At 36.9% G+C, this 14,247-nt stretch overlaps 1 protein-coding gene across 4 annotated transcripts in view; it reads right to left on the bottom strand.

Annotated features, from left to right (window-relative positions):
• LOC145304237 (uncharacterized) overlaps positions 1-13,711 on the bottom strand; it is a 42,307-nt gene extending 28,596 nt beyond the window's left edge. For 2 of the 4 annotated variants that reach the window (XM_080146078.1, XM_080146077.1), the window contains exons 1-13: positions 13,627-13,711; positions 13,163-13,283; positions 12,427-12,506; positions 11,755-11,934; positions 6,715-6,822; positions 5,868-5,961; positions 5,303-5,393; positions 4,382-4,477; positions 3,504-3,837; positions 2,984-3,157; positions 2,552-2,636; positions 1,609-1,804; positions 1,041-1,144 (exon numbers count right to left, since the gene is read on the bottom strand). In XM_080146078.1, coding sequence (XP_080002204.1) covers positions 1,041-1,144; positions 1,609-1,804; positions 2,552-2,636; positions 2,984-3,157; positions 3,504-3,837; positions 4,382-4,477; positions 5,303-5,393; positions 5,868-5,961; positions 6,715-6,822; positions 11,755-11,934; positions 12,427-12,506; positions 13,163-13,266 — 1,646 coding nt within the window. In that variant the 5' untranslated portion in view covers positions 13,267-13,283; positions 13,627-13,711. The remainder of the gene's footprint in view (positions 1-1,040; positions 1,145-1,608; positions 1,805-2,551; positions 2,637-2,983; positions 3,158-3,503; positions 3,838-4,381; positions 4,478-5,302; positions 5,394-5,867; positions 5,962-6,714; positions 6,823-11,754; positions 11,935-12,426; positions 12,507-13,162; positions 13,284-13,626) is intronic. The other 2 variants (XM_080146079.1, XM_080146080.1) reach the window with 2 other exon arrangements.
• Between the last annotated feature and the right edge of the window lie 536 nt (positions 13,712-14,247).

A 14,247-nucleotide genomic window follows, 5' to 3' on the forward strand; every position in this document is an offset into this window, starting at 1 on the left:
TGAAAATTAAAAATATTTTTGACTTCGAATTAAAGAATAAATTTTTTTTGAAAAATTTGGTGATTTTATTTTTATTGTCAAGGATCCGGATCCGCACTGACCAAATTTTGACGATCCGGATCCGCATACAATCAATGCGGATCCGAAACTCTGATATATATATTATTTAAAAATGTGCAATTTGAACAAAGGTTATATCTATCTATCAAAAATATTTAGACTGGTATCTGTGGGATTTACCTAGATATGTGTCCAACCCAAAGGGTGGTAGAGCAGACAGACAAGTGTCCAGGTTTGATTGGGGGGAGTCCTTTCTTTACCTGGATATGTGTCCAACCCAAAGGGTGGTAGAGCAGACAGACAAGTGTCCAGGTTTGATTGGGGGGAGTCCTTTCTTTACCTGGATATGTGTCCAACCCAAAGGGTGGTAGAGCAGACAGACAAGTGTCCAGGTTTGATTGGGGGGAGTCCTTTCTTTACCTGGATATGTGTCCAACCCAAAGGGTGGTAGAGCAGACAGACAAGTGTCCAGGTTTGATTGGGGGGAGTCCTTTCTTTACCTAGATATGTGTCCAACCCAAAGGGTGGTAGAGCAGACAGACAAGTGTCAAGGTTTGATTGGGGGGAGTCCTTTCTTTACCTAGATATGTGTCCAACCCAAAGGGTGGTAGAGCAGACAGACAAGTGTCCAGGTTTGATTGGGGGGAGTCCTTTCTTTACCTAGATATGTGTCCAACCCAAAGGGTGGTAGAGCAGACAGACAAGTGTCCAGGTTTGATTGGGGGGAGTCCTTTCTTTACCTAGATATGTGTCCAACCCAAAGGGTGGTAGAGCAGACAGACAAGTGTCCAGGTTTGATTGGGGGGAGTCCTTTCTTTACCTAGATATGTGTCCAACCCAAAGGGTGGTAGAGCAGACAGACAAGTGTCCAGGTTTGATTGGGGGGAGTCCTTTCTTTACCTAGATATGTGTCCAACCCAAAGGGTGGTAGAGCAGACAGACAAGTGTCCAGGTTTGATTGGGGGGAGTCCTTTCTTTACCTAGATATGTGTCCAACCCAAAGGGTGGTAGAGCAGACAGACAAGTGTCCAGGTTTGATTGGGGGGAGGCCCTTCTTCTTTCTCTCTTCCTCATGAAGACGCGCCTTAATAGAAAAAAATTGTTAATTTGTTTTAAGAAGGGACATGTACTATAGCCGCCTTTCTTATTAAAAATCTATTATACAAAGTAGAACGATGTCTGTCCGTCTGTATGAAGCTTAAAAGCTCAGTAACCACTGAAACGATTGGTCTCTACTCTTAAGGCAATATACCTACTGGTCCTGTGATGGTTTTAAGCTCTTTTGTTGCAGAGGGTGAGACACCCCCCCGCAGCACTCATTTAGGGAAGCTTAAGGCAATTTAAAATATCTAGAAATGGTTTTAGGCAGTTTTTTCTACCCCTACTGTGAATAAAGATAAGATCCCCTAGATACTAGTGACAATGCCATTATTTTATTTTTAAAAATACATAAAATTGTAGATGCTGCATTTTTTCTATTATTAAATGTATTGTCATTTTTGTCTGCCTTTAACGTTTTAGTAATTTTGAAAGAATTTTATAATTTACCTTCTCTTCCTCCTCTTTCTGTTTCCGCTTCTCCTCTCTCTCCTCCTCCCTACTCCGCTTTCCATCTCTGTCACGTGACCGGGATCTTCTCTTGCGCCGGTCACGTGACCGGGACCTGGAGCGGGACCGACGGCGCTTCGACTTCTTGTGGCGGTCGCCGGACCGGGAACGCGATCTTGACCGCCTATCTTTAGACCTAAATAAAAACAATTTCTAGGCAATTTAATAAGATTACAGGGCAATTAGAGCTAATTAGGGTTTCTCATTACAAAAAGACAAAGTAACCAAAATTGTTGTTTAATAAGTTTTACACTACAGGGGTGTATATTTTCAAATTTGACCCTGCTGAGGGGGGTGGGGGGGGGGAGGAGAAAAAATAAAAAAATATATGTGGTTGGGGGGAAAAAAAGTAAAAATTAAGAGAACTAAAAGCATTTTTTCCCATTTTTCCATTTTATTTCCTTCCTTGCTGGAAAAAAACTTGGAGGGAAAAAAAAAGATTTGCAGCAGGGGAAAAAAATGAATCTTGTGCAGAATATACACCGCTGCACTACTAGTTTGGAACTAACCAATCACAATTCCATAAATGTACACGAAGTTTCAAAGCCGACGAACAAGATAACGTGGTGTTGAACCTTTAAGTACCAGATTAAAGTAAAATAGTAATATATGTAATTCCACCCAAGGGGTTGGGCCCCTTGTCGATTTTGTATTGGGTCTTAGAAATGAACTAAGAACGCCGGAAATATAGTAACATTAGAGTCACTGTAAAAAAAAGTTAGAACAGAAAGCAATTGGCTAGCAGACGTAAAATGTGTCCGCAACTTGGGTCAAGTAGTTGTCTGGATCGTACATTTATTGGTACTAATGTTACTGTCAGCTGTTCTTTGTAAACGTCGCGTAGTGTCCTCGTATATGGGGAGATACAACCAAAGGATCATACCTGGATCTTCTGCGACTCTTCTTGTGCCTCCGGCCAGAGTCATCAACCATTATGACGTCATCATCAGACTCTCCGGCGTGCTCCCCTATACAGGCAGAATACAGGAATAGGTATAACCAACAACACACAAAATTAATATTTGAGTTTTAGATTAAGTTTTTTTTTCAATTTTAGACAGGTAGGTATTTTAAATAAATCACTGCTTTTCATGAGATATTATTGGAAAGCTCAGCGAACGATATTGCACATTATAAAATCTATCAATAAATAAGTTTACCCTATAAATTATATACTAGAATCGGGCGAAGATACATACAGTCAGACCCTAAAGAGTAACTAATAATAAAAAGTTAAATAGGTATAGCATTTTAATTTAGTTTTTAAAGCTTATATTTACTGGGCTAAATAGTCAAAACACTTGAAATATCTTACATGAAAAGTCCTCTTTACCTTCTTCCAAGGGGGATTGGCGCGGAGGTGCACGGGATGAGTCCAGGGGACGGAAACCAGGGGGAGGTGCCACACCTTGGTTCTGTGAGGGGGGAGGTGCCCCAGTGTGGGGATAGCCCTGTGGAGGTCCCATTGTGGGGAAACCAGGTGGGGGACCTAGAACAAAAAAATCATATTATTTTTAAAACTTATTAATGAACAGAAAATTAATTTAAAGTAAGAAAATTCAAGGTGAATTTTAATAATTACTAATATCTTTTTCAGGTTATTACTTTTATCTTCTACTAAAAATACTAATTAGGTCTTAACTAACGGCTCGACTCTTGTGAATCCAAAATTTGAAACAAAAGCCCCAAACCCCCTTAAAATAAATATTACCTAATGAGGCAACTCTAAAAAAATTGGAAGACCTATTTATGAGATCCTTAGCTTCAAACAATAAAACTTACATCTTTATTTAGTCTTAATTACTTGGTGTCTTTAGATGTTAAAAGTAACTTACCCGAAAAATTCTGATTTTGAAAATGCGACATAAAACCAGGCGGATTTGAACCTGGTCCCACTCCACCGGCGGATGCCGCCGTAACTTGGGCGGGTGAACCGGCAAGAGCATTGTTGCCGCCGAGACCAGGAATGTTAAACTGGATGGTTTGGTGGGAGGGCGGGAGCACCCCACTAACATTTGGGGGCGGGGCAGACGTTTGAGGTGGTAAGGGAGGCGCTTGTTGACCGCCCAAGGCGCCAGGTAACAGTTGGCGAAGCTGGCTGATCTGCTCGTCGTCAATTTCCCGGCGGGATTTCAAGTAGTTCAGCAGGGTTGGGTTATCAAGCAATGCCTTAATATCAAAATATTCACTCAACTTGAGTGAGACGATTGTTAATTTTCAGTCTCCTGTCTTGTCAAATTCAACGTCAACTAATGCTAGGGAAAGAAAAAAAGCAGATAAAAAAATCTACCTCAAAATATTTACAAGCTAGGTTCGGAGAATAGTATTTCATAAATATGATTTTGAATTGGGGGGGAAGATTTTTTTCGGCTACTGTCCTTTCTTTGATAGAAGCTTTAAGCTTATGTATTTGTAGATGTATTTCTTTCTGTCAAAAATCTAACTAGCTTTCTACCTGTCTGTCTGTCTGTCTGTCTGTCTGTCTGTCTGTCTGTCTGTCTGTCTATCTATCTATCTATCTATCTATCTATCTATCTACCTTAATAGCATCAATAGTTATCTATCTACCTTAATTGCATCAATAGTTATCTATCTACCTTAATAGCATCAATAGTTATCTATCTACCTTAATAGCATCAATAGTTATCTATCTACCTTAATAGCATCAATAGTTATCTATCTACCTTAATGGCATCAATAGTTATCTATCTACCTTAATAGCATCAATAGTTTGTGGGTTAACAGGATCATTGTCTACATTGTCCTCTTCTTCGCTTCCATAGTCAAAATCCAGCAGCTTCTTGTCAAACTAGAATAATAAGTTATTTATCGCATCATAATATAGACAGCTTTCCTCGGATATTAAAAAGAAAAATTATAAGTTTAAAACTGGTATTAATTTTATGACATTTATTTTAATATTCGTGGAAACATTCTGTGAGACGATGCTATGATTTTTCAGTTTAGCTGAGAACCAGTTATACTCCAGCGGATATCAATCGGTATCGAAGCCATACTGGAAATGTACTCTTTAGTAGTGAAGCTACTTAATAAATATAATATTTCCGTAAGTCTTATCCGTAGCCCAGTTAATAAAAATACTTTCAAATTATTTTAGACTTTATGATCAGCAACTATACTAAAAGACAATCTTTGATAAACCATAATAGTGATATAAGGGGGGGGGGGGGGGCGAAAGTGACACTTTTTGAAACCAAAACTAAAAGTCAAAGGAACTCAACTAAAAAAAAGAGTTACAGGTCTGACATTTTGCATGGCAGTTGCTTTATAGGGGTACAATATGGAACTGTGAAGAAACAGCGTCGCAACCGCCGAAAACCGCCGAGAAAAGGCAAAAAAATTTCGGCGGGAAACGGCGGTTTTCGGCGGTTGCGCCGCCGATTTTTCACAGTTCCATAATTTATCCCTATAAAGCAACTGCCATGCAAAATCTCAGACCTGTAACTCTTTTTTTTAGTGGAGTTCCTTTGTTGACTTTTAGTTTTGGTTTCAAAAAGTGTCACTTTCGCCCCCCCCCCCCCCTTTGTAATAGTATTTACAAGGACTAATCATGAACAACTTGCATTTTTCCTACCAACTTGCAAAAATGAAACAGCTGATTATCTGTGCTCACCTTGACTGCTGGAGGATTTTTCAACAGCTGTTTGATTGTGTTCAATTGTTGTAGATCCTTCTTGTCAATTCCGTTACTACTACTATTGTCTCTGTTTCATAGAATTTATGAATTTTTTAATTCCTTTTTTGGGAAGATAAATCAATGGATCATAAAAATAACAGAATGCCCGATTAATTCATTTTTCAACAAGGTAGAGAACATCCACAAGTAGCGAAGCAAAAAAGTGATTTAATGAAGAAATGTTCATTGGTCTTACTCTAAATTCAAGAATATATCTATAAAAAACCACTAGGTATACCTTTCAAACGTGTAATATATGATTTAATTATAATATTTATATTTTTGCAGAATTAATGTCTAAAAGACTAACAGACCAATTAAATAAAATATTGGATGCTTGTTGGAACAGAGTATCTTTACTAGAAAAAGATAGCAGCCGTAATAATCACATTTTCCCTATAGCGACTGACTGAAAGACAAAGTTAATTATAGAGTAGCTTCGCTTAACTCTAAAAATATAAAGAATAAGAATAACCGAACAAAAAAATTCAAAGATCCTTTCCTTGATTTTGTGTCTCTACCCCCATCTCTCTGTCCCCCCTCCTCTCTTCTGTTACTGCTGGGGGGATCCTTCAAGGGGGTGGTATGTAATTTTCCTGAAACAAAAATAAACAAATGATATAGGTACTAAAACAACTACAAACATTAGTAGCGCAACAAAAATGATAACAATAAAGTGTTATACAGTGAGTGTTATACATAAAGAAAATTATTTAATAAATTGTGCTGAGAAATAGGTTTAACAAAAGAATAAAGCTATAATACCTAGCTAAAAAAGTTTATTACAATTGAATAGATGCAGATGGTTAAAAAGGTATCACAATAAAAAAAATCAAAAATAAATATAAATATAAAAAAAATTAAATAGAATGTTAAAAATAAATAAAAGGATAACTTCCTATTTATGGCGTGAATTTAGCGTCAACACCCCCCCCCCCCCCCAACCCTACTTTCCTAAAAACTTTGCATTAGTGCCAACAATAAATAACTCAGGGAGAGAGAGGGGACAATGGGCTGTAAATTAAACTAAGATTGGCACTGTTAATTAATTTTGATTTGATGGTTTCAAACTACCTAGTGGTGTCCAAACTTTAGGATGTACATCAATTTATCGTTGATTGTCCTATCCCTAAGATCCCAGAGTTTAACCTCTATCTAACTTTAAACAGGAAAATTATCAAGTCAAGATTTGCGGCTTCAGAGTTGCAAAAATAGTCTTATATCGAACCAAAAAGGTAAAAAAAAACCAAAAGATCATCATGTTGAATCAAGATCTTATTTCTAAGGAGGGGGGGGGGGGGGGGCAAACGCCATAACTAGGAAGCTACCAAAATAAAAATGTTTCTTACCAATGTTTGGAATACCTGTAGTTTTAAACTGATGGTCTAACTGTTTATAAATCTCGGATTCTGGGTTGGCCATGTCAAACAGGGGTTGGATTACTTCACTTGGGAACACTAAAATAGTTATATTAGCGAGTAAGATCTCTAAAACAGCTGATTATTTAATAGTTATAAAGTTGTCCTGTAAGATAACTAAAACGTCCAATTGGTCAGGATTTAAGGAAGCTAGTATTCGTATTAATATAAAAGTTATGTAAAAACAAAACTCATTTTTAAAAATATTTTTAATAAATTTTTTTCGATAAAAAATTGCGTTAATTCAAAAATCACTTGTTTTTATTTATAATACCAAGTAGAACGATGTTTGTTTATTTGTACCGTCCCCAGGGTTTCGGATCCGGATCTGGATCCGGATCTGCAAGGATCCGCATATTTTCGAGTCCAAGGATCTGGATCCGGATCCGCAAAAAAATGCGGATCCGGATCCTTGGACTCAAAAAAATGCGGAAAAAATTGAAAAATCTACCTAAATTTATATAAAATCTCAGACATTCTCTTGATGAGAGCCAATCTTTAAGGTTTAGGGTCAGACTTGAAAATTAAAAGTATTTTTGACTTCGAATTAAAGAATAAATATTTTTGAAAAGTTTAGTGATTTTATTTTTATTGTCAAGGATCCGGAACCGGATCCGCACTGACCAAATTTTGAGGATCCGGATCCGCAAAAAATCAATGCGGATCCGAAACCCTGACCGTCCCTATCTGCTGAACCTATCGGGTTCTCCTTAACAGGGTAGCTTCTCATAGGGTTCGGGAAGCTTTATACCTGTTATGGGGGTGGGTACCACCACCCTCCCAAGAGAAATCGCCCATAGAAAAAAATTATTCCCCCCTCCCAAATTTTTTTTTGTTTTAAACTTTTAAAAAAATCTTTTCAAAAAATGGGGTTTGGGATTCAATTTTCCCTAAAGGCCTCTAATGGCACTTGAGGGGGTCAAGTGCCACTAGAGGCCTTTATGGGCGAAGCCGCTAGTTCTATGTTATAAAGTATTAATGTTTTTGTTAGTCTCTTAAGATAAGATCTTGCTAACCATCCAAAAGTCCAAAGTTGGTTTAATGCCATCTATATCAGAATTAAGCATTGGGATGGTTTTAGGACATTTTATTTTTAGTAGGGATGGCGCAATTCGTCAAATTTTTGGACCGGATTCGGATTCTTACAAGAATCCGTCAAAAAATGGCGGATTCGGATTCAGGATTCTAGCAATATTTTAAAAGGATTTTTTTAAATTAAGAAAAGGGGGGGGGGGCGTAATGACATAAGCTCTTAAACCGTGAGCAAAATGGTCTAAACATTGAGCTAGACCCTTCAAACTTGGTATATAAGCTTTGTCCTATAGGTATTACATCTAAATGGCAAAAAAATCCAAAAGTTTTTATTTTTAGGTTAGGTTAGGCAAGAAAAACCCTGCGAAAATGGGGTTTTTAGGCTTTTTTGGGTCTATTTTGATGTGGAAACTTGCCTTAAATTGTTTTTTCTTAGGGTTTTAACTTAAATACACTGTATCAATTCATATGGACATTATTTAAGATGATTCAGCAAGTCGGGGACCGACCCCAGAGGGCTAGGTGGGTGGCCCGCAGGGGTTAAGTTCATTTTTCCCAATATATTTGTTGTGATACATCAAATTATAGGTTTTTTAGGTCAAGGAACTCAAATTCAGAGCTAAAATAAGCATTAGACTAATCTGAAGCTAGCCCCAGTGGGCTAGGTTGGTGGCCCGCAGGGGTTAAGTGCATTTTTTCTAATATATATCTTGTTATATATCAAACTATAGGTTTTTTAGGTCAAGAAACTCAAATTCTGAGCGAAAATTAGCATTAGACAGACCTGAAGCTAACCCCCCCCGGGCTAGGTTGGTTTTCTGCAGGGCTTAAGAGCATTTACCTAACCTAACTTAGAAACTTACTTATATTTTCACAGGTTTTTTTCTTGAATAAACTGTGTCTATTAATGAGGACTTTATTTAAGATGATCCAGCAAGTCGAGGACCGACCCCAGCGGGCTAGGTGGATGGCCCGAAGGGGTTAAGTGCATTTTTCCCAATATATATGTTGCGATACAGCAAATTATAAGTTTTTAGGTCAGTTAACTCAAATTCAGAGCTAGAATTAGCATAAGACTAATCTGAAACTAGCCCCAGCGGGCTAGGTTGGTGGCCCGCAGGGGTTAAATGCATTATTTCCAATATAGATCTTGTTATATATATAGAAATAAAGATTTTTAAGGTCAAGTAACTCAAATTCAGAGCTAAAATTGGCATAAGACTTACCTGAAGCTAACCCCTGCGGGCTAGGTAGATTTTCCAGAGGGCTTATGTGCATTTTACCTAACCTAACCTAGAAACTTACTTATTCTTTTTGGTTTTTTCCTTGAATAAACTGTGTCTATTAATGAGGACATTATTTTAGATAATCCAGCAAGTTGGGGACCGACCCCAGCGGGCTAGGTGGGTGGCCCACAGGGGTGTAGTGCATTTTTTCTAAAGTATGTGCTGTCATACATCAAATTATAGGTTTATTATGTCAAGAAACTCAAATTAAGAGCTATTTTAAGCATTAGACTGACCTAAGGCTAACCGCCGCGGATTAGGTGGGTGGCCTGCAGGGGTAAATTTTCCAAATTATGTTGTTGTTTTACTTTAGGTTTTTTAAGTCAATTTGGAGCTAAAAAAAAACACAATAGCAACCTGATGCTAGTTTTTTCGTGGTATGTGGTATACATTAAATTAAAAAATTGTATCCTATTAGCATATTAAATTCTTCCACCGCTAACATTGTACTATCAAAATTGAAATTCTTTCAAATATATGCCATATAAATGTAGTTTAACCAATTTAATAATATGCAGTTCACTAAATTAAGTTAAAATGCATTTCGTAAAACTACCCCTTTGAATTTCTGGACCTAAAAAACCTATAATTTTATGTATGACAACTAAAAATGCACTTAACCCCTGCGGGCCACGCACCTAGCCTGCTGGGGTCTTAAATCTTAAATAATGTTCTAATAAATAGACACAGTTTATTCCAGAAAAAAACCATAAAAAAACAAGTAAGGTTCTAGGTTAGGTTAGGTAAAATGCACTTACGACTTGCAGGCAACCCACCTAGCCCGCTGGGGCTAGCTTCAGATTAGTCTGATGCTTTTATTAGCTGTAAATTTGAGTTTCTTGACCTTAAAAACCTATAGTTGGATGTATGACAACACATACTTTTTAAAAAATTGCATTAAACCCCTGAGGGACACCCACCTAGCCCGCTGGGGTCGGTCTTTGACTTGCTGGATCATCTGAAATAAGGTCCTCATGAATGTTGAAAAAAAACCTAAAAAAAAAAAATAAAATAATAAAGTTTCTAGGTTAGGTTAGGTAAAATGCACTTAAGCCCTGTGGGCTACCTATCTAGCCCGCTGGGGTTAGCTTCAGATTAGTCTAATGCTTATTTCAGCTCTGAATTTGAGTTCTTTGACCTAAAAAACATATAATTGGATTTATCACAACATATATATTTGGGAAAATGCACTTAACCCCTGCAGGCCACCCACCTAGCCCGCTGGGGTCGGTCTTCGACTGGCTGAATCATCTGAAATAAGGTCCTCATGAATGGACAGTTTATTCTAGAAAAAAACCTAAAAAAAATAATAAATGTAAGTTTCTAGGTTAGCTTAGGTAAAATGCACTTAAGCCCTGTGGGCAACCCAGCTAGCCCGCTGGGGTTAGCTTCAGATTATTATAATGCTTATTTTAGCTCTGAATTTGAGTTCTTCGACCTAAAAAACATATCATTTGATGTATCACATCATATATATTGGGGAAAATGCACTTAACCCCTGCGGGCCACCCACCTAGCCCGCTGGGGTCGGTCCCCGACTTGCTGGATCATCTTAAATAAAGTCTTCATTATTAGACACAGTTTATTCAAGAAAAAAACCTGTAAAAATAAGTAAGTAAGTAAGTTTCTAGGTTAGGTTAGGTAAATGCTCTTAAGCACTGAAGAAAACCAACCTAGCCCGGGGGGGTTAGCTTCAGGTCAGTCTAATGCTAATTTTCGCTCAGAATTTGAGTTTCTTGACCTAAAAAACCTATAGTTTGATATATAACAAGATATATATTAGAAAAATGCACTTAACCCCTGCGGGCCACCAACCTAGCCCGCTGGGGCTAGCTTCAGATTAGTCTAATGCTTATTTTAGCTAAGAGTTTGAGTTCCTTGACCTAAAAAACCTATAATTTGATGTATCACAACAAATATATTGGGAAAAATGAACTTAACCCCTGCGGGCCACCCACCCAGCCCCCTGGGGTCGGTCCCCGATTTGCTGAATCATCTTAAATAATGTCCATATGAATAGATACAGTGTATTTAAGTTAAAACCCTAAGAAAAAACAATTTAAGGCAAGTTTCCACATCAAAATAGACCCAAAAAAGCCTAAAAACCCCATTTCCGCAGGGTTTTTCTTAACTAACCTAACCTAAAAATAATTTTTTTTTGGATTTTTTTGCCATTTAGATGTAATACCTATAGGACTAAGCTTATATACCAAGTTTGAAGGGTCTAGCTCAATATTTAGACCATTTTGCTCACGGTTTAAGAGCTTATGTCATTACGCCCCCCCCCCCTTAAGTGCTACATATGTCCTAAAAATTAATGTTCTTGGTGTTCTCTATAATTCACTTCCGAGAATCAAACCAGATTTTAAAAGATTTTGTATATAATGATGATAACCTTTGCCTTAAAAAAGGGGGAGTTGAAAGAAAAAACTCAAGACGCTAATTTTAGCCTACCAATTAAGAATCCGAATCCGCTATTAAAAAACGGATTCCGGATACAGATTCAGATTCTAAATTGACCAAAAATTGGGCGGATTCCGGATTCGGATGCCAACCCTAATTTTTAGAATTAATCTTAAGGTTAAGTATGAATAAATACCATATATTTTTCAAACTTTAGCTGCTAGATGCTAAAAGAAACTTGAAAGCTTACCTGTATTTTTCTGCCAAAGGTTGAGCACCCTGATAACCCGAGACTTCTCCTCCTCGTTACATTTGTAAAGGTAAAAAAAGGTGGCCGTAGCATTTTTGGCGAACCTCGGCGCAAAAACGTCCTTGTCAGGTCCGAATTGGTGACGAGATTGCCGCACTATTGAGTCGATCACATATAATCCTAAACACAAAAATTATATATTAACAACAGAAAAAAATTATCTATTTTTTGAATTTTTTTGTTTATTACTTTATTAGGTTAGGTCGGGTTAGATCATATTGGATACTTAGTAGCCCCACATGGGCCGTAGTCTTAGATAAGGGATAGGAAAAATAGTTATTTCTCGCATCGTATTATAGACAGCTATGCTAGACATAGTTTTTTCGTATGGATGAGAACCGGTTTCTCTATCCACCGTTTTCGAATGAATACGAGAAACCTCATTATCATTTTTGAAAAACTAAAATTGATAGTGAATGTTTGACTACCACCTTTCTCCCCTATCCCTTAAAAGACCCAAGTCATGATGTAACTGCTATTAATGCCAAAATGGTTAAAATTAAAGAATTCCAGACAGTAAAAATACTCTTAAAACTGACGTTTGGCATGACTGTAAAGATATCGTTATATCTTCCAGATGATTCCTGGTACGAGCCTACCATATTATCATACCTGGAATTTTATATTCTGGTTTACATTTCTGTATGAATTTCTCCACGCTCTGTACTACATGCTTATAAAACTTGATTGCTCTGAACACAATGAATATAATAATATTGAAAGTTAATTTAGTTTCTCGTGTTCATTCGAATCCGGTGGATAAGAACCGGTTCTCATCCATACGAAAAAACTATGTCTAGCATCGTATCATATCCAGCTTTCTACGAATATAAAAATGTACAATTAAAATATTAAAACCAGTTTTTTAAGCCCCGAGGTACTTAAAAAACTGGTTTTAATCTTATAATTGTACATTCTATATCCACTGAAAGCTGTTTATAATACGATGCGAGAATTAACTATTAATGTCTTTATTGTAAATTAATATGATTAAAACGAAAACTAACGCGTTAGGAACGTACAAAATTCAAAACATCGAGTGAGTGAATATGAAATGTGTTTAAAATTCTTCTGGTAATTTTTGTTGCTAAGCTTTATAATCATACGTTACTATTGTGGGAATCACCTAGCTCAGTAAAATTAGTGTAAAATGACTTCTATGGGGTCCTAACGACTGACCCGATTAAGAGAGAAAATGAAACATTTTATCATTAACGATCATGAAATAACTAAATATATGATAAGTGCTATCCGTTACGGACGCAACCGGAACAAACCAAAATATAGAAAAGATTCTCATCTCAACTGGCGGTTTTTTTTTTGCTTTTGTATTACATTATATTCGTTCCTTATGGCAGATTTTGTGATGGCCGTCATCTTCGCCTTGGAGATTGGCGGCTTGACCTCGTACAACGAGGTCATCTCGTGGTTGAAGGCCTGGACAGCCTCCATCCTGATGCTGGTTACACCTGGAAAGCGAAGGTAATATAAGTCAGGAATCTTAAGGGATACGACAAGGGCAGATAATTTGATGTACATCCCCAATGATGATACCCAAAATTATCTCTTCTGTAGATGAAAATTAGTGGTTTAAACGTTTGGACACTCAACATAATAAACCAGCCAATCAAAATAAAATTAGATAAAAGTCCCCAAAGTTGTTAAACTAACGTTCAAGAAAACGTCAAGCTAACGATTAAGAAAAAGTTAAGCTAACGATTATGAAAAAGTTATAATAAAACTCTGGAAGTTTGGGGACTAGTGTAATAAACAGCCCAATGTCCCCTCCCTCCCTAACCTATGTTAACATACCTCCTGGTGTCCTCTATTGTATACTATCACTTGTCTGTTGTTCTAATAATATCTGTGCTACCATCTAGCATTGCATTTCACCTCTGAAAAATTTTGTTTATTATAATCATGTTTGACTCTTAAAGAGAATTTCTTACCATTTGTGTAAAAATTAATTTTGTGAATAGTACCACACATCCTTGTACTAAAGGTAGGATGTTTGAGCAGAGATCTAAAGGGATAAGACAATGGCCGATAAATTGATGTACATCCCCAATTATCCCTTCTGTAGACTTTGTGTTTGAAATGTTTGGACACTTGCTTTATGTGCCAACCAATCAAAACGCAATAAAATGAACCTCATAATGTTGAGCCAATGAATAAGAAAACCTGATTATAAAACTTTGGGGACTAGTATGGTGTAATAAACAGCCCAATGTACCCTCCCTCCCTAATGTTTGAGTGTGTTTGTATTACTCATTCTACTTTTCAGGAATTGCTGTTCAGAATCTTGAATATACGAATGAATCCGTTGAATAAGAACCGATTTTCAGCCATACTGAAAAATCGTGTATAGTATCGTATTACTTAAGAGACAATTTACTACAAATATCAAAATAAAATTCTTAAAAATCTTATAAT

The sequence above is a fragment of the Acartia tonsa genome, chromosome 13 (genome assembly GCF_053477335.1).
Source record: "Acartia tonsa isolate MP-2025a chromosome 13, ASM5347733v1, whole genome shotgun sequence".
Classification (NCBI taxonomy): domain Eukaryota; kingdom Metazoa; phylum Arthropoda; class Copepoda; order Calanoida; family Acartiidae; genus Acartia; species Acartia tonsa.